This window comes from Rutilus rutilus, assembly GCF_951802725.1.
Source record: "Rutilus rutilus genome assembly, chromosome: 14".
NCBI lineage: Eukaryota > Metazoa > Chordata > Actinopteri > Cypriniformes > Leuciscidae > Rutilus > Rutilus rutilus.
This window is the reverse complement of record NC_140219.1, coordinates 23,374,918-23,401,916: the sequence shown is the minus strand read 5'-3', so window position 1 is coordinate 23,401,916 and position 26,999 is coordinate 23,374,918. Positions and strand designations below refer to the sequence as shown.

The following is a 26,999-nucleotide window of genomic DNA, read 5'->3' as shown; positions in this document are numbered from 1 at the left end:
ATCTGCGGGTTTTTTCTAGCTCTTACCTTGTGGCTACTTCTCTATTTGTCCTTTGTGTGTGTTTTTTGAAGTCTAAATGTGTACCAGTGTATAACTGTGTGTCGTCCGTGTCTTTTATGGGGTCTAGGGATGGGTCTCTGTCCCATATTATATGCTGGGACCCGTTGCTTTTATTCTGCGGGGGTCTCCTCGAACCCTCGGCCTGTGGATCTAGTGCAGTTGTGAGCGAGTGTGCGCATGTATGTGCGTGCTGGTTTAGGGAGGGCCGTCCGTCGGCCTCTCTTTGCTCCCTGCCTCTCCCCTTTATCCCGAAACACACACCCCCACCCCCCAAACCTGAATGTTTACATGACTGAATTCTCTTTTGACTTTTACTAGAGCGCACACTAAGTACAGAACGCCTTATTCAGTGTTAAAGTACCCTATCAGGACGTGCCTTTCGGCTTTCCCTTTTACGGTACTGAGCTGTTACTTGGACACGGCCTCTGAATATTACAGACCAATTCGCCCAATAAGATCTTGAGAAAACAAACTGAATGAGTGTTTGTGCTTAGTATGTATACTAAGTGAGAGATGTGCTGGTTTACATGATTATATATATAAATAAGAGAAGTATATAATGTGTATATAGCACTGTGTCTTGTGTAAACATGAGATGTATGGTTATGTACTGTACACCGATGTGGTAAACATGTGGTTTTAAATGGTGGGTCTGACTGGTTGTTGGTGAACCCGATGATGCAGCGTTAAGCAATACAGGGAGATCCAGAAGGGAATTTTCATTGATATGGCTTCATAAGTCAAACACTGTTGTATAAAGTGTCCCTTTAGAAATGGTTCTTTTTAATTACTTTAACATGTTTTTCTTTTTTATGCAATTGAGATGCAATATCGCTAAGAGAGCCTTTCTCATTGAAGAGATTGGTCGTTTTAGGGTTATAGGGGAAATCGGATCTTGTATTGTATGTTTTATGCGGCTTAGATCGTTCACAAAGAAGGTCGACGTTTAAGGACTTTTTTTCAAGGAAAATACACAGACAGCCCAATCTCACAAGGAGAGCCTTAAACCTTAGGAGAAAACAAAGCTATCAGTCCTGTCTGATCTCCTTTACAATCCAATGTGTTTTCTTTACTGAAGTAAACTTTTTCAATACAGCCATATTATAAAAGGTATATACATATATATAATTATATATACATATATATATATTTGTGTGTTTTGTGTAGATAAATATATAGATGATATAATTTGTTATAGATCATTTTATTCGGTGTTTCAGAACACTTCAATACATTTCAACACTGTCAATATAGAATGTACAGATCCAAATTAAAAATAAAAGAAAAAAAGATTAAAAAAATAAAACTTCCAAAGGGAACCTTCTTCAATGCAATACATTTTTTCCAGCCCTCATTTTAGCAATCGCTAGACAAGTTGACCAAAAAGTACATTTGATGTTTGGATACAGGAGAAGTGCGGTATCACATCAAATCCATTTCACGAATGTCATGATCGTTTGGCTTGGCCCTGTGAGTGTGTGTGTGTGTGCACATCTGATTTGTTCCACTTTTTTTTTTTCATACAAAACATCACTTTTAATTCACTACATCTATGGCCCTGCAATTTGTTGTTCACAAAGTACATGCTCTTGCAAGATTGGGGAGAATTTTCCAATTGAATCGGCAGATTATATTTGGGGAAAGTTTATATTGTCTGTGTTAAACCTTGGATCATTTTTTTATCAAGAACGGGATCTAAAGTTTGTCATTACGGTGCCAGAGCATCAGATAATAAATCACACATCCATGTCGCATTGTTTTGCTGCTTCAAGACCTTGTCTTTTGTGGAAACAAAATTTTAGTCAAAGGGCATATTTTTTTTCCTTCATTGTATTGGTTTAATGTTTTTTTTTTGGGACTATTTACATCTAATGACTATCAAATTCACTATGATTTTTCTTTTTTAACGTAGTTTTTGGTAAATACTGCTAGTAAGATTTTATATTTTTACACATTTGTTTCATTTTGAGTTTTTTTATTTATATGCCACAGGTTGCATATTTGTCCAGGTTTGGATGTCTTGAAATGATGCGTTTTATTTTCAACATTTCTTTTCTCTCTCGGTATTGTGTGATTTTTCATACATCTTGAGAATGTGGAGACAAATGCATTTCAGTATTTTTAAATTGTTCAAATCTAGTTTCCTAGATCAAATCTATATAGTGGAATTATTTGATGTCATAAATTATATTTTAATTCATGTAAATAGTTTTAAAAAAGCAAATGATGGCTTCCTTTTAAACTGAACACATTTCTCTTCCGAGATTGTTTACATTATTAAACTGTAGAAAGAAACTGATCCTCATATACTGTAAAAAAAAAGAAAAGAAAAAAAAAAGTACATATATTCATTGTTTTGCCTCCAAAAAAATAAAATCCATAATGAACATTCAGCTTTGTAATTCATTCATGTACTGCATTACTATCTCTAAGCCAGAAAATAAATTGAATGCTGCAGTAAACCGCAATAATACCTTCCACAGAAATCAACACTATTCTTAGAACGAGTGCTGAACAGCAACTTGAAAAAGAGGATTTTGAAAAACCCAGCAGCACTTGCTTTAAGACCGTCACTTCCCCCAATGACATTACAATGCGTATTGCGTAAACAGAATAGCTCAGCTGGAAACAGTCTGATTGGTTACTGCATTGAAATGGCAGCCAATAGCAAATGGTGTTCTGTGTTGTATCCATGCTGACTGCCTAGAAATTTTAGCTAATTGTGGCGGTTCCTTTCACTGAGGGTATGTAGCAGAACATGCTGAATGAGAACACTGTTAATGCAGCCATTCGGAGAGCTGGTGGCAATTTGCCGCTCTGCTGGTTTGTGATTCGGATGTCAGAATAATCATTCCCTAAGGCATTGCGTGTGTGAATGTGGGGGATGCACATCTATCTGAATAGGCGTGTGTATTTGCTGTCACGTCAGAGCTTATTTTGGCTTTTGCAGTGGTTGCAGATTTTCATGACTCCACCTCTTTGCTGAGGGAGTGGGGTAAATGTAGCAGAAGACGTGACATCATAGTCGTTGACGTGAGTGACTGCGTCTGACATGACGTAAATGCTAGCTTTGAGTCCGCCTCTATTTTCTGTCCTGCCAATCGGCTCTCATCCTTCTCAGTCGATTAGGCCAACACCCCCTAGGTGTTATCCAATGCTTTTGTAAGACTGTTATGTATGTCCCAGTGGGACAGTTAGTACTAGCACACACACACAAGTGCAACCGAGCATACTGCATCCTAGGGGCAGAAGTCTTATTTTGCACAGCAACACAGTTACAAAGCTTTAAAAAGACGAGGCTAGGCTCTACAATTCCTTACTTTTATTTATACATTTCTACATATAAGTAGTTATAATAAAATAAAATAGTTCATGTGGACTTTCAAAGTGTATTCATGTAGATGTTATTTAGTATGTAAGAATTCTATTCTGTACAGTTTCAGCCAATATTCACTAAAGTTTGATAATTATAGCTTTAAGAAAACTATCCGTTGATGACATAAACCTGGTGTGGGAAATGTTGCAATAGTCTGTTACTTAAACACATTAAAAGGGTATTCTTTACTTTTAAGCTCAAGACTAGTGTAAATAATTGCCAAAGGAATATCCTGCAGAGAGAAATAATAAAAGTGGCCCAAATAATGGGTACATTGTCATACATTCTTATTGTCTGTTTTTGCGCAGTTTGACGTCTAGGAAATTACACAGGTCTTGGACTGAGATGACGATTGGCCCGCGCTTGCTGTGAGGAGAGAATGTGGATATGGAAAAGCAGAAAAATGACATATGTCAGTTGTTTGTAAGAAATATTTTAAAACCCTTAAGTTGTTTCAAACCCATAAAAAGTTTTTTTCTTCTGTGGAAAACAAAATGAGAAATTTGGAAGAATGTTCATGTTGCTTTTTCCTTACATTGAATGCAAAAAGACAAAAAAGCACCAAAATGAAAGTCTTTATTCACTAAAAATCTTGTATTCCGCACTAGACGCATGGACTTTTCTGATTCTATTGCGTCATTTTGCGCTCACTTTATGTAAAAGATAAGTGTAAACATTCTTTAAAACATCTTATTTTGTGTTCCACAGAAGGACCAAAATAATACAGGTTTGAAAGAACATGTAAATGAGCAAAAAGGAATAGTTCATTCCAAAATGACAATTGAGAAACATTGAGACACTATGTGAGTCACCATTTACCTTGTCTGGCAGCTGCTGCGGCAGCATCTGCTTCCTCTTTAGCTTTCTTGGCCTCTTCCAGCTTTGCTAACTTGGCCTCATGTATTTCCTTCAGAGCGTTCCACTCCTTCCTGTTGTTCAGCAGACGATCTAGCATGGGCGTGATCTGCACATGGAAGCGAGAGAACTCCTGCAAGAGGGATGGGACATGAGTAAAGGGGGAGTATTGGAGGTGGGGTAAAATTGTTGATTAATAAAGAAACTTCTACATCATTCAAGATCTTGTTATTCTAGCTATCCATATCATAAAAGCTTGTGAAAACAGTAATTGTGGAAGCTCATTGGTTCTTGCTGAAGCTCAAACATGCTGCGTAACATGAGAATGATCCTCATTGGTTCTTGCTGAAGCTCAAACTTGCTGCGTAACATGAGAATGAACCTCATTGGTTCTTGCTGAAGCTCAAACGTGCTGCGTAACATGAGAATGATCCTCATTGGTTCTTGCTGAAGCTCAAATGTGCTGCGTAACATGAGAATGAACCTCATTGGTTCTTGAGGAAGCTCATACGTGCTGCATGACACGAGAATGATCCTCATTGGTTCTTGCGGAAGTTCAAACGTGCTGCGTAATACGAGAATGAACCTCATTGGTTCTTGCTGAAGCTCAAACGTGCTGCGTAACACGAGAATGAACCTCATTGGTTCTTGCTGAAGCTCAAACGTGCTGCGTAACATGAGAATGATCCTCATTGGTTCTTGCTGAAGCTCAAACGTGCTGCGTAACACGAGAATGAACCTCATTGGTTCTTGAGGAAGCTCAAACGTGCTGCGTAACACGAGAATGAACCTCATTGGTTCTTGAAGCTCATACGTGCTGCATGACACGAGAATGAATCTCATTGGTTCTTGCTGAAGCTCAAACGTGCTGCGTAACACGAGAATGAACCTCATTGGTTCTTGCTGAAGCTCAAACGTGCTGCGTAACACAAGAATGAACCTCATTGGTTCTTGCTGAAGCTCAAACGTGCTGCGTAACACGAGAATGAACCTCATTGGTTCTTGCAGAAGCTCAAACGTGCTGCGTAACACGAGAATGAACCTCATTGGTTCTTGCAGAAGCTCAAACGTGCTGCGTAACACGAGAATGAACCTCATTGGTTCTTGCTGAAGCTAAAATGTGCTGCGTAACATGAGAATGAACCTCATTGGTTCTTGCGGAAGTTCAAACGTGCTGCGTAACACGAGAATGAACCTCATTGGTTCTTGCTGAAGCTCAAACGTGCTGCGTAACACGAGAATGAACCTCATTGGTTCTTGCTGAAGCTCAAACGTGCTGCGTAACATGAGAATGATCCTCATTGGTTCTTGCTGAAGCTCAAATGTGCTGCGTAACACGAGAATGAACCTCATTGGTTCTTGCTGAAGCTCAAACGTGCTGCGTAACACGAGAATGAACCTCATTGGTTCTTGCTGAAGCTCAAACGTGCTGCGTAACATGAGAATGATCCTCATTGGTTCTTGCTGAAGCTCAAACGTGCTGCGTAACATGAGAATGATCCTCATTGGTTCTTGCTGAAGCTCAAATGTGCTGCGTAACACGAGAATGAACCTCATTGGTTCTTGCTGAAGCTCAAATGTGCTGCGTAACACGAGAATGAACCTCATTGGTTCTTGCTGAAGCTCAAACGTGCTGCGTAACATGAGAATGAACCTCATTGGTTCTTGAGGAAGCTCAAACGTGCTGCGTAACACGAGAATGAACCTCATTGGTTCTTGAGGAAGCTCAAACGTGCTGCGTAACACGAGAATGAACCTCATTGGTTCTTGAAGCTCATACGTGCTGCATGACACGAGAATGAATCTCATTGGTTCTTGCTGAAGCTCAAACGTGCTGCGTAACACGAGAATGAACCTCATTGGTTCTTGCTGAAGCTCAAATGTGCTGCGTAACACGAGAATGAACCTCATTGGTTCTTGAGGAAGCTCAAACGTGCTGCGTAACACGAGAATGAACCTCATTGGTTCTTGAAGCTCATACGTGCTGCATGACACGAGAATGAATCTCATTGGTTCTTGCTGAAGCTCAAACGTGCTGCGTAACACGAGAATGAACCTCATTGGTTCTTGAGGAAGCTCAAACGTGCTGCGTAACACGAGAATGAACCTCATTGGTTCTTGCTGAAGCTCAAATGTGCTGCGTAACATGAGAATGAACCTCATTGGTTCTTGCGGAAGTTCAAACGTGCTGCGTAATACGAGAATGAACCTCATTGGTTCTTGAGGAAGCTCATACGTGCTGCATGACACGAGAATGATCCTCATTGGTTCTTGCGGAAGTTCAAACGTGCTGCGTAATACGAGAATGAACCTCATTGGTTCTTGCTGAAGCTCAAACGTGCTGCGTAACACGAGAATGAACCTCATTGGTTCTTGCTGAAGCTCAAACGTGCTGCGTAACATGAGAATGAACCTCATTGGTACTTGAGGAAGCTCATACGTGCTGCATGACACGAGAATGATCCTCATTGGTTCTTGCGGAAGTTCAAACGTGCTGCGTAATACGAGAATGAACCTCATTGGTTCTTGCTGAAGCTCAAACGTGCTGCGTAACACGAGAATGATCCTCATTGGTTCTTGAGGAAGCTCATACGTGCTGCATGACACGAGAATGATCCTCATTGGTTCTTGCGGAAGTTCAAACGTGCTGCGTAACACGAGAAAGAACCTCATTGGTTCTTGAGGAAGCTCAAACGTGCTGCGTAACATGAGAATGATCCTCATTGGTTCTTGCGGAAGCTCAAACGTGCTGCGTAACACATGAATGAACCTCACTGGTTCTTGCACGTGAAGCGTACATACTTGAGTTTCCGTTTACCACAACTAATGTGTGAGTTGAATGTTTATATGTGAATAAAATCCTAAACTCAATCTGTTCATCGTATAAAGCGATCGTGTCTCTCCAGAAAATTTGGACTAAACCACTCAATTCAAATAGTTTTACAATTTCTTTATAAATTTTTTGAAGCATCAAAGTAGTAGTTGCGCAACGGTCAATGGAGGGACAGAAATCTCGCAGATTTGTAATCAAAAAGATTAGAAGACATTCTAACTGCATTCAAATAAGCTACATCACACTGAAAAAAATGCAGTCAAGACTTATTTTTGTTATTAAATAACACTGAAATTTGCAAAGGATTTGAATCGGTAGAAGATAGAATCACGATTCATATGTAAAGCAATTTCCCCCCACCCCTACTTCTGTGACTCTTTACTTCACATTCTCTAATTCCAGCAGGCCTGCATTCTGACGTTCAGTCAATAAAAGTCAACTATACAGACATCTGATCAAGACCATCGCTGTGCATTTATGCTGATGATTATGTATCTGCTTCCTGATGGACTCTCATCTGGATCCTGTGAACATTTAGAAGTGTAGATCAATGAATTCCCATGTTGTTTTGTTTACTAATCGAAATGGAGGACCTCACCTTGTAAACGAAAGCACAGACGAAATCAATGAAACCACACTGCAGTTTGGGAAGATCATCCGCTTTGTTCCGGTCCATCATGGGCTGTAGAAGAAACAACGTGTGCTTAATTTGTATCAAAATGAAACCCCACAACATATTGATGCAAACTGAATACATAGCGGTGGTGAAGATCCATTCGACTAAAGCAGAAAGTTCAGTGGCACTTTTTCCAAAGTTGACATTATATTCCTGCATTTCCAATCACAGCTAAAGAAAATGGGGAGTTTGGAAGCAGTCTGTTTGACTGGGCCTTTGTGACCGCTCTTTCTGATTCACTGCACCGCATAATAGGCAGTACATCACGACATGACCCATGGGAACTTTTCATTCTTATTCCTTTTCTCTCAGCCCCCCCAACTCCTCCCACCCCTTCATTCCAGGCGCTATCTCACAATGGGCTGCTGCTCCAGCACTGTCCTCTCCAGGTCACCCTGCTCCCAGAATTCTGCAGCAACAGACAGCGCCACCTGCAGGACAGAGAGCAAGTAGCCACAGTCAATATTAAGCTTAGATTTGTAGATGCATTTGGAGAGAAGCAAATATGGACTTTATGTGTAAAATATATGAACTGTGCATTGGAGACCATTAAGGACTTAAAGAAGAAGCAGAAATCTCTCCATAACAATGTCCACTGAAACAGACCTGGCACATGTCCCATTTGCAACTATGAAATCTAGCTCTATCATCATTGTTCTTGGATCTACTTCATGAATATAGTAATAGCATTACCAGAAAAAAACATTTTAAAGAAGCAATATTCATTTAAAAAAAGCATGACATACAGCTCAATATAATCTCACGCATGTGAGATTATCTACAGTGCCGTCTGCTGCGAATTGCATATAATAATGAGTGTTAAACAATGAATGTAAACAACCCATCCATGGATACATTATCATATGAATAGGGTTTCAGACTCATTATGCCGGCCGAGAGCCCAGCAATTTTATTTTCTTATGCAGTCACACCCTTGGCTGCCCTAGATGTTTGAATACATTGCTGTAGTATCAGGCCTTGCATGTGACATTGCATTATGCATTAGGAATATCTAACCTTGCTCTGAATCTCCCATGGCTTGGCAATGGCTGACAAATCACAGGCAGTCATCATCATAGCCCTGCGGTGAGGAAAACCAAAATACCATGCTGTGAATTCATATTTATGAACTCTAAATGGCACCAAATTCAAGCTGCTGCATATTTTCTTTTGCAAGTATATAAATCAGCTTATTTGCCAAACAGATATTATGGTTGATATAAGATTTGTAACCCATTATTTTCTCACAGCACTTACATGACAATCTCTTTCCGAGTTGTTTCTAACATCATGTATTTGGTCCAAGTGTCCCAGCTCTCGTAGGTCTTGGACTGATCCACAATCTTCTGAAACATGGTCCTTTTCCTGTGGAGGCGCATCATGATTAAATTCATGTTAATCATGCATATACAGCTCTGACAGCCTCTAGCTGCAAGACTAAAGGCCCGTTCACACAAAGGACGATAACTATATTAGTGTCCACACCAACACACAATATTGGTCTGTTTATTCTAAGCGCAGGCTGCAGTTATGGCGTCTAACACTTTAAATACTCAAGCTCTTTAAGCCTCAAACGCATATCTCGGGTCTTTAGTGACCCGGGACGTCATTCACTACCATCCTCCTCATTCATTTTTTAAAGTTAGACATCAACCTTCTTTGTATTCCTCAATAAATTCAATATAAACAATGTAGCAAGAATTTTTTTTTTTTTATAAAAGAATGCCTGTTTATCCATACATTTGTTTGTGTAAAAAAAAAAAAGGTACAGGGTCGCTAATGACCCGAGGTGTGTAACATTGTAAGTATATTTTTTTCTGCACAACAATAATTTAATCTTTGATGACTGAATAAGTGGAATTCACCTTTATTTCACAAGGTGGCAATGTCTGATGAAGTGTCATTTCACTCATAGTTACCGCAGGCAGAAAACAAAAGAATAAATATGTTCAAGATGACGAATATGAGCCAGATGCTGAATGTACTGGGAAATGAGCTCTGACGAGGACAGTGATGATGGTATAAAAACATCTGCTCAAACTGAACCCTTCCGAGCTCCAAAACGTAAAAAAAAAAATGCTTTATTTTATTCTTCTGTAATTCTTATTCTAATATCAGGAGTGTTTTATTTTTATATTAATAATGATTGGCGAAACATTCATGCATTTAAGGGTTAAAGCAGGATGGATTCTGATTAGCTGTCAATGTTTTTATCATATATCAGCTGGAAAAAAAATCTTTCTGAAAATGATTCCAACAATATTGTTTCTTGGAGCCATTATTGTTATAAGTGTGGTGTGGACTCTGCTATTCTTTTATATTTAGAATGATTTTTGGAACTATATCTTTATCATTATAGTTATAGTCCTTGGTGTGAACGGGGCTTAACTCTAAATAAATAACTCTAAATAAATAATTCACAAAGTATATCCCACAGGGCTGAAATATAAATTTCTTACTTGAAATACAAGGCCAAGTCTGTAGCGATGATAGCTATGTCCATCAAATGGATGACGAGTTCGTGCTGTCTTCGGTTCAGATTCTGGTAGATATTTAAGGCCTTGGAAAACAAATTATTTCAGTGAGGAAACTGCTGGTTGTGAGTGAGGAGGCAGTTATTTATGGGGCTTATCAACTAGATGTACATTCTCAATGGTCTGCAGAGTTCAAAATTGTAATGATGTCTGAAGCCTTCTGAAAAATGTCTAGAAATATATAAAAAAATTCAGCATTACGTCATCTCTAAGTAGAGTTTTTCCAAAGTCCAGATGGTGCCTCTCCAGAATGGAGGAACCATGCAGCTTTGCCAGTGGATTCGCAGACCTGGCAAAATCATCACAGAAAATGATTCTCAAGACACAGGAGGTCACAGACTTTCAATCAAATTTAATGCATAATGCAAGATTTCAGCCTGCAAAATTTAGCATGATTAAAATCAATCAAATCTAAATGTTGCCTTTTGACATACATTAAATATATATTCTACATCCCTTAATCCTACCCAATACCTTAACTTAAAGTTGCAGTCTTTTCAAAATTTAGATAATAAACGAGTACATTATGAATCTATTTTCCAAACCATGTTCTTGTCTTATCCTGAATCACTACGCTACACACATAAGTGTTATATTCGATTTTAGACCATTAGCTGTTTATTAACTGCTCAAGCGCCAAAAGTTATGGACTGCAGCTTTAACAACTACCTTTCTAACTACTAATAAGCAGTAATTAGTAGTTTATTGAGGCAAAAGTTGTAGTTAATAGTGAGAATTGGACCATAATCTAAAGTGGGACCGTCTTTTTAAATGTAGACATGTCTTATCCTGCATTGATAACCATGTGACCCATGACTTCCACGGGTGTCCTTTAAAAAAAACCTGATGATTTAAAAGAGAGAAAGTCTTCAAACAGTATTTGTGAATATTGTTATACATTCACATTTTTCTTTGATAAGAGCAGTGGTACGTTGACAGTAATGAGTACATACTTCATCTGGTAGAGATTGTTAGTGCCGCGGTGGTCAATATCATGACAGAGCCCAGCGGTCACCATCGCCATCGCCTCCAGGTCCGTATAGTAGCGCTTCAGGTCACCTGTCTGAGAAACATGAGAACCGGTTTAATGGGCTTGAAGGAGGAGCCTTGTAGAGCAAGACGCTGACTAGTGAGGGCTCATTAGGCTCGGTGAAGAAAATGCCTGGCCTGCATTTCTTCCAGCGTTCCAATACCCCATCCACTGTGATTACACATGACTTTACCAGGAGCAGGGTTACACTTGGATGATTAATTAGAAGGGTCTGCCATTTCAGAGGATATGCGTTGGAGGTGGGCCGTATCATTAAACATATTACCTAAAAAAAGGCCCACGACACTAGCACCCACCAAACAGAGAGGCAAATTTATCAAATGCTTAGTTACAAGGGTAACAGGTCTGGTTTGTTTGTTAAGGAAAGTAGGGTTTCTGTAGCAAGATGAACACTTGTAACTTAGGCAAGCACAGATTTTAAGGGGACTGAGATGAGATTTTTAGGACCCTCTTAATTAGGTCTAGAACTCAATTTTTTTTTATTCTGAGAGAGTTTTCTCTTACCATGAGCAGTGTAAACATGGTCTGGCCAACGTTGAAGCCATGCCTCCAGTTGTGGTAGGTGATCTTCCTGTAACCTTTACTGACTGAGTACACAAAGCGCACCAGGGTCTAGAGATAAAGCAATGTCAGCTTTCAGTCTTACAAGGCACTGGAAATATTGTATTTACAATGTGCAATAAAGTATCTTGGAATTCAGTATCTCTTTAATGACTTGTAGCAGCAATAGTTGGGTACTCGCTAGGGTGTACATACATAAGACAATGATGAATACTAACTTTGGTGCATATCTCACCCTGCACCATTTGTGTTGTGGACATGATATCAATGATAATGATATCTTGTTTTGCAAAATGACAAAATGGCCAAAAATTGGTACCCAAGCAATATCTAGAGACCAGGGACCATGAAAATCTTCCTAAATAAGTAAATTCTGAGAAGTTCGTAAGAATGTTCCTAAGTGCAATTCCTGAAATATTTCTTAAATGTTCTCAAATATTTTATTAACTTATTAGTAGTGTTATCTGACTATATGGTGGTTCTTTCTGAAGACTGTGATCAAATAAATTTTAAACACCTCAAAGGCCATCTTTTTGTGCTGCCTGCAGATTAGTGTAAAAACATAATAAGCTGCCACATTATTTTCATTGTGACTAGCTTGATGGGAGTTCCGCACTCGGTGTCATATTGTGCCATATATTACTTAAAGAGAAGGTTCTTAAATGGAGTTGCATTCATTTGTGCCTCTGAGTAGTTACTGAGTTCAAAGTGCAAAATCATGACCAATCATTTTTTACATTATCGATCATTGGTGTTTTCCTTCAGAGTACTTGCGCACATCCCTAGTAATAGTAATATGTATTATATGTAGCTAGTGTTATGTTGTAATGCTTAATATATGAAACAACCCAATCAATTTGTTCATTTGTTTACCTTTTGGGATTTATGACAGCTTTTTTATGATTTTATTCTAACTTTAATAGGTTACCTGGCATCACCACTCACCTCACGTGGAATATGGAACTTGTCTACAACACCCAGCTCATAGTACATCTTGATGCCACACTTCACTAGGTCCAGCTCAGAGAACTCAAAGTCACAGAAGTGAAACTCAAAGATCTCTGACTTCTTTGAGTCTAGCAGTGTCTCAGCCTGTAGAGAACAACAGCATGAAGACACACAGCTATAAAACAACGAGACTTTAAACCAAGAATGATTTTTTGTGTTTTACCAGAATATTCTCCAGCTCGTCCTCTTCACATTCATCAGGCTCTTTCCCGTACAACTCACGTGTGTTCTGAACACATACAAAAAAACAAGGTCAGTTTCACACTGCTGATATTCCAAGATGATTATTTTATGCTCATACAACCCCTTTTAATCAGACAATCAATCATAGTGTCATATATGACAGCACTGCTCCTCCACATGATCAAGCTAATTCATACTGTACAAATATGATGTACTGCTATTACCAGCATTACCAATGTACTGTAATTTATTTTAATTAGTGCATACTAGGGAATAGGCCCTGTCAAGTTGGAGAAACCCACCAAGACATTCTGAATCTCATCCTTTCTGCACTTGACATGGTACATGACCATGTCCTGAAAGATGTCCTTGCGATTTTCCAGCTTGTTCATCCTGTCATAAGTGTCTGTATTCAGCACTGACCAGCCCAGGAACTGAGTGAGTGACTGAAATAGACACAGATTGATTACATTTACATTCAGCCTTACATGCAGGTTTAGATTCACATTTATATTCAGGTTCATATTTACCGTAGGTTGTGATTCAGGTTTAGATTCACATTTATTGTAGGTTGAGATTCAGGTTCACATTCAGATTCAGGTTTAGATTTACATTTACATTCAGGCTCACATTTAGGTTGAGATTCAGGTTCAGATTCACATTCAGGTTTAGATTCATATTTACATTCAGGTTCATATTTACTGTAGGTTGAGATTCAGGTTCAGATTCACAATCAGGTTTAGATTCAGCTTTACATTCAGGTTCATATTTACCGTAGGTTGAGATTCACATTTATTGTAGGTTGAGATTCAGGCTCACATTCAGATTTAGGTTTAGATTCACATTTTTATTCAGGTTCATATGTTTAGGTTGAGATTCAGGTTCAGATTTACATTCAGGTTTAGATTCACATTTACATTCAGGGTCAATTTTACCGTAGGTTGAGATTCAGTTTCAGATTCAGGTTTAGGGGCTGTTTACACGACACCGTTTTCAACTAAAAACGTAAAACTTTTTATGCATTTTGGCCGTTCGTTGGTTTGGGTGCCTGAAAACGCAAAGTTTTGAAAACGGGTTTCAAAGTGCAAGTTTTTGAAAACGGTCTCCGTGTAAACAACAAAAACGCAAATCTCTGGAGGCGATGACGTCATGCACATGCGTGTTACGTTTTCAGTCTATAGTGTTTCATCGCCATCTAATGGCCTGGCAGCAGAATACAGGGTTTTTTATTAGTTTTCGCAGATCCGTGTGAATGGGGATCGTTTTGATAATGGTGTTGTCTGTACGCAGAAAACTCAAAAGGAAAAACTTCTCCGTTTTAAGCATTTCATTGTCGTGTAAATATACAATTTCTCATTCACATTTACTGTAGATTGAGGTTCAGGTTCAGGTTCACATTCAGGTTTAGATTCACATTTTTATTCATGTTCACATTTAGGTTTAGATTCAGGTTCAGATTCAGGTTTAGATGCACATTTAGATTCAGGTTCATATTTACTGAAGGTTGAGATACCGATTCAAATTCCGATTCGGGTTTAGATTCACAATTTCATTTCAGATTTACATTAAGATAAAGTATGAATCTGACAGAAATCAGATTAAAAATATTAGACAGATCAGACAGAAATTAATCTGAAGACTACAAAAAAATGTCACATGCCCACAAATAAGAAAAAAAAAAGTCCTTTCTGTGGACTGTAGCTCAAAGAGACATTAAGTCTTTGGTTTAGCTTTCAAGGGGCAAAACACACTATGGATAAATAATGCAGAGTCTGCTGATTCATCCATTATTGTATATTTAGCTATGACACACTACTGGTCTATACTGTGGCCTCAAATACCTCCATTAGTGTTTCATCCTGTTCGTCAAAAGGCTTTCCATCTTTCCTGTTATAGAATGTGGCCACGCCAACGATTTCCTCTTTCTTGTTCACGATGGGCAAAGAGAGCACATTCTTTATTGTCCATCCAGATTCATCCAGAGGTTCTTTCTGGCAGGACAAAAATAATTCAATTCAATAATATTTCAGGAACATATTTAGTTTAGTAGATATACAAAAAAGGTAAGATATACAGCTTTTGGAAGACTGTTCATTCAATTGAATTGATTATGTAGGAAGCATAAGCTAAGGTGATCTCACTTGAAAGTCAAAGAGCTCGTCTTGAGCAGCGTTCATGATATTACAGATCTGTAAGACAGAGTGAAGGGAAAGCAGCAGTCACGCTCACTGAGAAGGGGTATTGCTTGCTGATTAATTACAGTTCACAAAATTACAATTATCCATCATTTCAGTGTGGGAGCACATTCTATTCCCCCTCACTGTGCACATGACAGGGGCATTATAAACCATAATAGCTTTCAAATTGTCTGACTACTGTGGCGTCAGTGGAGGAGGATGGAGGTCTGGACTCTCACCAGGCCGTTCTCTGCAACGTAGGTGGGAAGCCCACTTACTAATGCCCAGTGGTCAGGAGTAGGGTTACTGTAACGACAACGAATATGCGTCTGACAAGAACTATACAGAACTTTCCTATAATAAACCCCATCTTTTATTTTCTAGGTGGTCTAGAGAAATCAAAAATATACACTGCTGTGCATAAGTTTGGGGTCTGTAAGATTTTTTAATGTTTTTGAAAGAAGTCTCATGCTCAACAAGACTGCATTTATTTCATAATAATATTGTAAAATATTATTACAATTTAAAATAAGTTTGGCCCAACCTTGCAAACACTCATAACTATCTGGCCAGCTTGCATCTTGCCATTTCTTAATATGTTTATAAGGTACAACATTTACAATGCATGTTATGTAGATTGATGCATGATAAGGCATGTGGGCTTAATTAAATGCCAAGTGGTAGCGCACAGTAAAATTTAACAGGCAATAAAAATGAATTAACTTACGGAATTACTTTGATCTCCTCCTTTCCATGCAATATGTAATCAATCACTTTGTAGAAAATCACTTCCTGAAGCATAATTAATTGCGTAAGTAAAACACAACAGACGTGACAGCAAGTAAGAACTCATAAGGATCCTTTCAGGGAAATTTTGTGTTTCTCTGACATGATTAACTAAATACATATTTCTTATTTATGCAATGTGGATCACTCACTCTGCCATCAGGTGTCTTCGGTCCACTATATGGGGGCACCTCTCCCATTAGTACGGGCCAAAGATCAAAGAACTCCTACAGGCAAGAGAAATAAAAAAAATAAAAAAAAAATAATATTTAAAAATGCCTCAACTGGCAAATATACATGCGAATAAAAGCTACAATTTACAGTCCCACTTTATTTTAAGTGTCTTTAACTACGATGTAGTAACATGTAAACTAGATGAGTAAAGTTAGAAGACAAACTTTGATGTTGGCTTGACAAAGCCAGGTCTGAAACTTTACACTAACTTCGAAAAGCTCTAAGTTTGAAGGGTTTACTGTGGCTAGCATGATTTAACATGTTGCTAACATGAATTAGCATGTTGCTAGCATGTTTTAGCACTTTGCTTGAATGAATTAGCATGTTGCTAACATGTTTTAACACATTGATAACGTTTTAACATGTCGCTAACATGAATTAGTATGTTTAACACATTGCTATTTTACCATATAGCATGTCGCTAACATGAATTAGTATGTTTTAACACATTGCTGTTTTACCACATAGCATGTTTTACCACATTACTAACATGATTTAACACTTTTCTAACATGAATTAGCATGTTGCTAAAATGTCTTACCACATTGCTAACATGAATTAGGATGTTGATAGCATGCTTTACCATATTGGTAACATGATTTAACACAGTGCTAACATGAATTAACGTTTTGCTAGCATGAATTAACAGGTTTCAACACATTGATAACTTTTCTTATTATGTTGCTGGCCTGTGTTAGCACATTGTTAACATTAATTTGCATGTTGTTAACTTGAATTAGAATGTTGCTGTCATGTTTTAGCACAGTTAGCATTATTTAACATGTTGCTGACGTGTTTTACCACATTGCTAGCGCTAATTAGCATGTTGTTAGCATGTTTAACGTGTTAACATGAATTAGTATGTTGCTTGTATGATTTAGAACGTTGCTAGCATGATTTAGCATTTTGCTAGCATGTCCTAAGCTAGTTGCTAGTGAAAGATATGTAGTGGATGAAGCTTAAATACTCTATTAGAGTTACTGTATTAAAGTTTTGACCCCCTCAATGAAAGTCTACGGAACTTTTCGTAGTTTTGATCATCCGTTTAACATAATCGTAAATCAGATCAGTTCGAAAAGACACACCAAATCAGAACAGTCTGAAAGTCTGGCCCGAGCTAGGTTTGTCAGGCCAAAATAATTAACAATTTGATGCAATGCACTTATTGCATATAGATGTTTTTACATTGTACTTATATTTTAAAGAAATACCGGCATGTAATTAGGTAACACTTCACTTTACAGTGTCCTTGTTACATATGTTACATGTACTTACCATAGTAATAACAGTAAATTATGCATAATTACATGCAACTAACCTTCAACCAAATAAAAATCCTACCCTAACCCTACAGTAAGTACATGTAGTTGCTTAATATTACTCAGTACTTAAATATATAATTACACTGTAACAATGACACCTTAAAATAAAGTGTAACCTGTTGACCCTTACCATACCCCATCCTTAAACCTACCCATACCACCAAACCTGACCCTAACCTTACCCGGATCCCACATCAATAGCAGCAAAAGTGAAGTAATTTGTTTATGCATGTACACTAAAGTGTGACCCAAACTATTTACAAATAGTTAACTCAAGTTACAAATTCAGCTGCATGGATCATAAATAGTTAAAATGATAGATAGATAGATAGATAGATAGATAGATAGATAGATAGATAGATAGATAGATAGATAGATAGATAGATAGATAGATAGATAGATAGATAGATAGATAGATAGATAGATAAACAATCACTTTAGTTTTGGTCATGTCGAGGAGGCCCACAGAGTAGCGGTCACAGTTGAGGAAGGCTCGGACTGTATAGAGGGCCTTGTGGAACTGTCTCTCAATGTCAGTCAACTCCTCAAACACTTTGCTGGCAGACCAGAGCAACACCTTCAATGAAGATATGAGGGAAAATGACAAAAGACTTTAAGTGGCAGTGTTTATTGGTAAATGTCTTAAAGTCTCGTTAATGGTTAATGTCTTGAAGAAATCCTACCTGTCCCCTTCTGGTTTCACAGTTGTGCAGGTAGCTCAGGTGAAACACTCGAAGCACAAGATTGGCAAAGCTGAGATACTTCTTCAGCGTCTACAAGACACAGAGTTTGATTTACTTCAATAGAGCATTTCATCTGTTCTGTAGAAGCCAGTTTAATCAAAGTGCTTTCACTGTATTAATATTAATCGAAAAGTTGCTGCCTTACATTTTTTACTTAAATTACATTAATCTGACTTCAAAAATGAGCTGAACTTATTTTGATGAGTTAAAGCAATGTAAAAAACCTATTGTCATAACTTTTGAGATTGAGATTAAAAATATGTGTATAATTATTATTTTCTGCATTGTTTACATTTCAAATTGGCATCCTCACCGAGACTAATTGTTGAGTTTAAACCCAAAGTGCTGTACTCACTAGTATTACAAAGGATGATATGAGTGAATACTACCTCTTCATCCTGAGCAGTGAAATGTGGAGCACCGATCTTGTTGATCGCCATCATGACGGCCACCATGTCTTTGCCGTTCATAATGGGAGTCGCGAGCACATTCTTGGTCTGGTAATCTGTCAGGGTGTCTACAAAGTCACTGAAGTGGCTGTCCTGGAGAGGGAAGCACATTTATTCATGGTGAGAATGTTAACGTTAAATCAGTGTTAAGCTAAAACGTCACTGATGCGCACAATTAAATCATTTAATTTACCTTTGAATAAAAGTTTGGAGGATTAATTGCTAGTTACAATGCCTAGTAAAATGGTAAAACACTTTACAATAATACAAATGCATTAACATTAATAAAAAATCAATATACAATATATTTGTTACAGTATTTTAATGTTAGTTAATAAAAAGTAAATCAACCTCAGGTCCATTAAATATTAAAAGATACAACTTTTGTATTAGTACGTTTTGAAATTAACATTAACTTAAATGAATGAATGCTTTAGAATGCTTTAATTGTTAGTTCATGTTAACTAAAAGCATTTAACTAATGTTAACAAATGGAACCTTATTGTAAAGTGTTACCAAATATTTTTACACTGCAAAAAAAAAAAAAAAAAGAGAAGTCCTTACTCACTATTTTTGTCTTGGTTTCCAATTAAAATATCTACACCTCAAGATAACACTACTTAAGAAGCTATTTGACTGATAGTAATACTTGTTTTCTAAAAAAATGTGTCAAAATTAAGTGAGCTTGAGCTTAAAACAAGAAAAAAATTTTTTTTACGATACTGGCATATTTGTTTTTGTTGTAAGCCAGAAATAATAATTTTACATTTTTGCTTAATATCTTATGTAATTTTGCATCTCAAGCAATTGTCTTTATCTTGATTTAAGAATTGTACTGGAAACCAAGACAAAAATAACATAAGAAATGATTTTTTGCAGTGTATTTAATGAAATGCATTTAAATATTTGGTAACACTTTAAATCATGCATAATTACATGCAACTAACCCTGTTAAATAATATTACTCAGTATTTACATGCATAATTACATACCTTAACATAAAGTGGAACTATTTTCTTTTTTCTATTTGGCCAATATCAGACAAAAATATAATTCTAGATAATATTTGAATAACTGATATGAATAAACACACAGGTTCCTTTGAAACATTCAATTCTCCATATTCTGTTCCACATCAACAATAGAAAGGGAATGTTAAATGTAGAGTTGAATGTAAGCACTGATATTCTGCTGACTTGTGGAACATGGCGTTAGACACTGACCTTTAGATTTAATCCAGGATCGCTCTAATTCAACTCAGATTAAATACTTTTATCCCCTCCAGACCTGGTAACATAACAAACTGAGGAAGAGCGCTGACCTGCTCTAATCCACCAGCACTAGCCTTGCATATTAATAACTGAGCTACAGTGCCATACACATAAAAATTGAAGAAATATGATTCTCAGAATGTAGCCTACAAAAATCACACACTGTCCAATGTGTTACGCTTAAAAAGAGGGCAACACTTTTCGCATACGTGCTTGCTTACAAATATCAGCACATCTGAGTCTGGCAGACATCTTAAACTGAGATAGGATGCTGTTGCCACCTTGAGGGTTTCAAATAGGCTTACTTGGTATTTCAGTCACATAACGCCTTTGTCAAAGACTGAGAAACCCCATTTTTTTAAGTGATTATGAGCAGTACGGAGGAAAGTATATTGCTGTCTGAGAAGCAGTGAAGCACATTGTGTGCCAAAGAAAAAAGTAATTTATAATCAAAGAGAGAGGGAGATTTCATGGCTGTCTCTGCACACAACACATTCAGTCATATCTGTCTGTGCAACATCATCTCCTGCACATTTCTCAAATTTATCAGCAATGGGCCCTTATAATTAGCATAAAATCCTATTTTAGAGATAAGGAACGTCTGTTGGCCTATTTAATTTTTTTTCTTTTCTTTTAATGCCAGAAAAGTCGGTTCATACATAATTCAATAAAAACAGGAAGGACAAAACTATAATTTATTCTGCTAATAAAAATGAAATTTTAAATAGTCACGCAGTCATTCACTTATATTTTGGTGTGTCTGATCATAACTGATGAAAATATGCCTATAAAATGTTAGCGTTGCACTGCTCTCTACTGGTAATAATGTGAATTGCACTCTCATATTAATAACTCACAGGACCGAGATACACTGTTGCTGCCTTACATTTTGAAGTACAATCAACTTGGATGTTTAAGTCATTTCAACTTAAATTACATAAAACTGACATTAAAATGAGTTGAATCTTGCATAACTTATAAACAAAGATTAAAATAGCTTATTTTGATGAGTTAAAGCAATGTAAAAACATGTTGTAATAACTTATTGATCACTTTTTTAGGTATGTATGGTATAACTGGTTAACTAGGTATGGCTAGCTATCCTATTCCTAAATGAAAGCTCGTTTCCATACACTGCCACATAATAAAACAATAAAAAGGTATCTGCGACTTTTTCCTCACAATCCTGAATTATGAGTTCATATATCGCAGTTCTGACGTTTTATCTCCGAATTGCAAGTTTGTGTCACAAATCTGAGAAAAAAAGTCAAAATTATGAGATATCAACAAAAATAAAATCAGAATTGTAAGATAAAAAGTTGCAAATACCTCTTTTTATTTTTTATTCCGTGACAGAAACAAGCCTCCATAATCCTACCTGTGTGACATCAGGAATATTGACGGTCTTCTTGGCAGTGGCCACATGGCCCACAATGCCGGTGTCCAGCGGGTACACAATCTCACTGTCCGGTGGCACCAGACACTCCTCCAGTGTGGCATCTTTATGGACATTGAAGATTCGCGTGGCCAGTTCAGCTATGCCGTTCCTCTGGCGGTACATGAAGAGACTCATGCGGTCGGCTCGCATAATGAAGGTGAGATGCCGCATGAGGTTGAACACGGCCCTCTCCATCTGCAGGTTTTCCTGCATGTCCCGCACCATATCGAAAATGATCTCGCACTCCTCAATAGAGCTCAGGTCATGGTAAGAGCTGACGTCCACTGCTGTTTTCTTGGTGGTCGACAGAAGTTCGGAGATGACCTTCGGCCGGAACCTGGAGTCATAGTACTCCTTGGCAAATGTTGGATTACTGTCCAAAAACTTCTCAGCCACATCCTTGTCCACTGCAGCCATTTTATCTTAGCTGTCAGTGAAGTATTACACTTTTCTAAATTGCGTTATAGTTGTCCTATGAAACCTGGCAGCAGGACGCCGAGAAACCTTTGGGATTACTGGAGATTGTTTTAAAGAAGCGTCTACGTGTGCTCATAATCCTGTCCAATTGTAATAAGGATTATGACATTCACCTGACAGCAGCCACAGCCATTTTGCATAAACATTTGTTGACACAATTAGAAAATCTGAAAAATGAGTCGTTTTTAAGATTAAGGTTGCATGGAGACGCCAAGACTGTATTTAAGTAAAGCACAAGAGGGTCTGCATAAATTGTATCCCTAGTCAAAAAGCAAACATAACTTTCAAAAGTTAAGGCTTATTAAGTATATTTTTTAAATAATTACTTTTATTTAGGATGCATTAAATATAATACAATATAATGTTATATTTACATATAATTTTTTCAAATAAATGCTGTAATTTTGAACTTTCTATTCATCAAAAAATCCTGAAAAAAACGTATAGGCTAATTGTTTCCACAAAAATACGAAGCAGCCCAAACGTTTTCAACATTGATGATAATAATAAGAAATATTTTTGAGCACCAAATCAGCATATTTGGAGTAGAATAAAGACTGGAGTAATGGCTGCTGAAAATTCAGCTTTGCCACAAAAAAAAAAAAAAAAAAAAAACATTTTAAAATATATTCAGATATATTCATTTTAATATTAATAGTAATATTATTACAATTTTTCTATATTTTAAAATGTAATTCATTCCTGTGATGCAAAGCTGAATTTTCAGCATAATTACTCCTGTCTTCAGTGTCACATGATCCTTCAGAAATCATTCTAATATGATGATTTGGTGCTCAAAAAACGTTTATTATTATTATTATCAATGTTGTAAACAGATATGTACCATTTTTTTCAGGATTCTTTGATGAATAGAAAGTTCAAAAGAACAGCATTTATCTGTTGTAACTATACACTACTGTTCAGAACTTTAGGGTCAGTAAGAATTGTTTTGGGGGGGAGGGGGGGAATAAATAAAAGAAATCAATATTTTTATTCAGCAAGGAAGGGTTAAATTAGTATCAATTAGTAGAATCAAAAGTTACAGTAAAGACATTTATAATGTTACAAAAAAATTATATTTCAAATAAATGAAATAGAACTTTCTATTCATCAAAGAATCCTGAAAAAAAAAAAAAATTCAACATTGATAATAATAATGAATGTTTTTTGAGCATCAAATTAGCATATTAGAATGATTTCTGAAGGATCATGTGACACTGAAGACTGGAGTAATTATGCTGAAAATTAAGCTTTGCATCACAGGAATAAATTATATTTTAAAATATATTCAAATAGAAAGCAGTTATTTTAAATTATCATAATATTTCACAATATTACAGTTTTTCTGGTATTTTTCATCAAATAAATGCAGCTTTGGTGAGCATAAGAGATTTCCTTTAAAAACAAAAAATCTTACAGATCACAAACTTTTGAAGAGTATATATATATATATATATATGTGTGTGTGTGTGTGTGTGTGTGTGTGCGTGTGTGTGTTTAGTAAATGTATGATGACAATTGTTTCACTCCACCATTTAATAATGGCAATCTTTACATTTACATTAAAAAAATGTTTTATTATATATTCGCTTCATATATATTTTAGAAAAAGTGTACATGTGAAATGTCTGTTTTATGAAACATACATGTTTTGACAGCAGTCAGTCTGAAAGACTGCATCATATTCTCTTCAATGATTTCATCCTGACATCAAAAAAGCAGAAGGACTTAATAAATGTTGGCCCTGAAAGAGAGTGAAAAAATACTGGGTATAAACATCTAGGATTTTAAAAAACTTTGTGTTAAGCAAGTCAGTTACCTAATAACAAAAATTGCTTCTCTAAATTCCCACTTTCGTATATCTATTCTAATCCATGTATATGTCTCTGTATAATGTGTATGCCTCTTTAATACTATGGGATAAATATGTTTAAAAAAAATACAAAACCAGTCACCTTGAAAAAACAGAGATCGTCATCATTCCCAGAACCAGCTCAAAGCTGTAAAAGCAGAGCAGCACAGCATTGAGTACAAACTCAAGGCGTAGAACAAAGGTCTGAAGCAACAGGAAGTAGACGCTCAGCACTGCACAGGGCACCAGAATACCAACACTCACACACAGAGCCAGAGAGCGCTGACACAGGTTCCCCTTCCAGCCTGAAAGTCACATTTCACACGCCATTATTTCATTTGCTACATGGATCAATGCACTTTCACCAATACAAAGTGTACTCAGCAAAAAGGGCAATCAATCTTTGTTATCAAGCTGTTATGACAATCATCCACTCATCGCCAAAGCAGGGTTGTGCTGCATTCAGAGCTGAGCAGAGAATGTCTTTAGAATTCAATTCCAGAATTCTAACTGAACTTAAACTGATGCCGCAAACAGAATGTAGAATCGCAAATCAAATTCAAATGGTAGGCAATCGGAAAAACAATAATAATAATAAGAAGAAGAATAATAATTAGTAAAACAAGTAGTTTTTAAATATTTTCCATTTTCATATGAATTATTACTGTATTGTTATTTGCATTTCATTAATGTTTCATTATAGTTAAAATGTTTTAATTATTTTAAGGACAATGGAAAGACAGGTTTCCAATTTTCCAGAATGCAATAATTTATGTCTTCAAAATCAAGCCAAACAATATAAACCTAAACTAACTGAACTGAATTTAGTTTTCGGTAACACTGTATTTTAAGGTGATGTGGTTACATTGTAGTTATAAGTACTGAGTAATATTAATGAACTACATGTAGTTACTATAGAGTTACGGTTAGGGTTTGGTTTAAGGTTAGTTACTTCATTACGTCATTACTATAGTAAGTACATGTCGTAACGTGTAACTATGTCACCTTATATTGAAGCGTTCCCTAGTTTTCACTCTCACTTTTTACTTTAAATGCCAGTAAGAGGAATTTATTGCATTCCAATTCTAAGAAATGTAATAGTCAGTCTTACAAAAGTTTTGCACAATAATAACAACTACATTATTCAATTTAACTATTTATGGCTTTTTATGCCTTGATATGTACGTTGTATAATATATATTTCTCTGATTAACTAATTAGAAATACACTACCGTTCAAAAGTTTGAGGTTGGTAAGATTTTTTAAATGTTTTTGAAATCAGTCTTACCAAGACTGAATTTTGATATAGTAATATAGTATTATATAATATTATTGCAATTCAAACTAACCTCTATCAATATATTAAATTACTTGATAATTAAAAATATATTTGTTAAAAACAATTTAGCTTAATATATTTGTAGAAACTGTGATACCCCTTTTGATCAATTTAATGCATCCTTCCTTACAGAATAAAAATATTAATTTCCCCCAAACTTAAAAAAAAAAAAAAAAAAAAGTGTCTAATCAGTTAATTAGAGAAAAATGTATTGTACATATCAAGGAATAAATAAGCGATTAATGAAAATGAATAGTGTAATTATTAATATTATTATTTCGCAAAACTTTTATAAGACTAATACATCTGTTGTGTGATTATTTTATTTCTTTGAACGGCAACACAGCAAATTGCTCTGCCTGGCATTTCAAGTTTTGATCAACCCTGCTCCCCAATGAGGGCTTCTGAATGAGGATCATTTCAGTCCTCTGATTGACATAGAGTCAGTTCTACAGCTGCAACTTGTACAAAGCACCGCTCACAAAACAACATTTTATCACACTGACCATAGAAGAGTCTGAGGGTCTCAAGGCCCAAGAAGAGGAGCAGCAGGACAACATCCAATATCAGGTTAGCTTGTGGGTAAGGGAGTATCACCCCTACAAAAGCCAGATTACATCACAAATATATACATACATATATATATATATATATATATAAACTTGAGTACATATATGAGTCCATACCCCACCTTTATAGATAAACATAAGAATCTCAGCGATGAAAAATGCTGCAAAATACCAGCCGTTCAAATGAAACAGGATCTGCAGTGGGGTGGAGGACAACTGAGAGACTTTGTTAAGAAGAAACATAAAAATATATACGTGTAATTAACAAGGAAACTGCCAAGTGAAGGGATGAAAGACCTGAAAGGATACAACAGGTTGTCTTCCTGCAAAAGTAAAAAATACTGAATTAATGAACATAACGTAGGTCTGGAGGACCTCGGTGTTTTGGTCCTAAATTTAACACAAATCTGATCACTATAAATATTTATAGATCTGTTTTTAGCAAACTTTAAGAAATGATGTTGAATACATGAAAATACATTTGGTTATCAATATTTTTCAGTCTCATGAATTTTTTTCTTTTTTTTAAATACACAACAACGAAAAAATCCTAGCTGGTTGCGTTGATTTTATTTTGGGTCAAAACTCAGTTTCACTAGCGAAACGACAACGCCTTTGGAAGTCTTCTCAGACAGCGAGCTTTAGTTGCAACTTCTACAGTGTCTATTAGACAGAAGCAACACATAAATACCACAAGAACAAAGTGGGTATGTTACAATAATGACAAAACGAGTCGAGCTTCACCATGTTTTGTGCCACAAACGGTAACCCGATTCAATCATCCCGATCTAGCAGATAAATTAAAATTTTCGAAACGTTCAGCTCATAAGACATTGACATTCATAGACAACAGATAATACAAACCAGCAATCATTTTTTCTTTGCATGCCATGACAACACAGTAGTGTGAATGGCTACCATTAGCTAGACGATGCTTCCTCTCTATCCGATACAGACTGTCACTATTTGACTGCTTGTTTCTTCACAAAACAGTTTATTTGGTTTCATTAAAGACACGTACTGTATTCACAATAAAAACATAGGTTAATGCGTGACGACATTGAGCTAAAATCAAGTCGTTACAATAAAATCCCACACATCAACGTCCTGCTTACCGTGTGCGGCCATGTTGGATCGCCATGGAAACGGCATATTGTGGGCGGAGACAGACATCATCCGTCCAATCAAAACCCGCATCAAGAAAA

General features: G+C 36.5%; 2 protein-coding genes across 5 annotated transcripts; both read right to left on the bottom strand.

Moving 5' to 3' along the window:
* Positions 1 to 1,568: 1,568 nt before the first annotated feature.
* Positions 1,569 to 22,083, bottom strand: pde6a (phosphodiesterase 6A, cGMP-specific, rod, alpha). Its single transcript, XM_084429690.1, has 22 exons — positions 21,498 to 22,083; positions 18,789 to 18,941; positions 18,340 to 18,429; positions 18,093 to 18,233; positions 16,253 to 16,327; positions 16,042 to 16,106; positions 15,554 to 15,620; positions 15,279 to 15,326; positions 14,979 to 15,128; positions 13,440 to 13,583; positions 13,118 to 13,183; positions 12,892 to 13,038; positions 11,890 to 11,997; positions 11,288 to 11,397; positions 10,536 to 10,623; positions 10,260 to 10,360; positions 9,058 to 9,165; positions 8,818 to 8,881; positions 8,157 to 8,231; positions 7,723 to 7,806; positions 4,256 to 4,424; positions 1,569 to 3,802 (listed from the first exon to the last, which is right to left on the bottom strand). Exons 1-22 carry the CDS (start codon positions 21,972 to 21,974, stop codon positions 3,753 to 3,755), a joined length of 2,580 nt encoding a protein of 859 aa, XP_084285816.1. The 5' UTR covers positions 21,975 to 22,083; the 3' UTR covers positions 1,569 to 3,752.
* tmem216 (transmembrane protein 216) lies at positions 22,059 to 26,991 on the bottom strand (the record flags this gene model as incomplete). Of its 4 annotated transcripts, XR_014629743.1 has the most annotated exons (7): positions 22,059 to 22,114; positions 23,681 to 23,778; positions 23,990 to 24,191; positions 25,732 to 25,824; positions 25,917 to 26,010; positions 26,104 to 26,117; positions 26,910 to 26,991. XR_014629743.1 is itself a non-coding variant. In XM_084429695.1 (6 exons), 6 exons carry the CDS (start codon positions 26,989 to 26,991, stop codon positions 23,763 to 23,765), a joined length of 501 nt encoding a protein of 166 aa, XP_084285821.1. The 4 variants fall into 4 exon arrangements, 3 of the variants coding, with proteins under 3 accessions (XP_084285821.1, XP_084285820.1, XP_084285822.1); XM_084429695.1 differs by lacking the exon at positions 22,059 to 22,114 and having other exon boundaries at positions 23,600 to 23,778; XM_084429694.1 differs by lacking the exons at positions 22,059 to 22,114; positions 26,104 to 26,117 and having other exon boundaries at positions 23,600 to 23,778; positions 26,893 to 26,991.
* Positions 26,992 to 26,999: the final 8 nt, after the last annotated feature.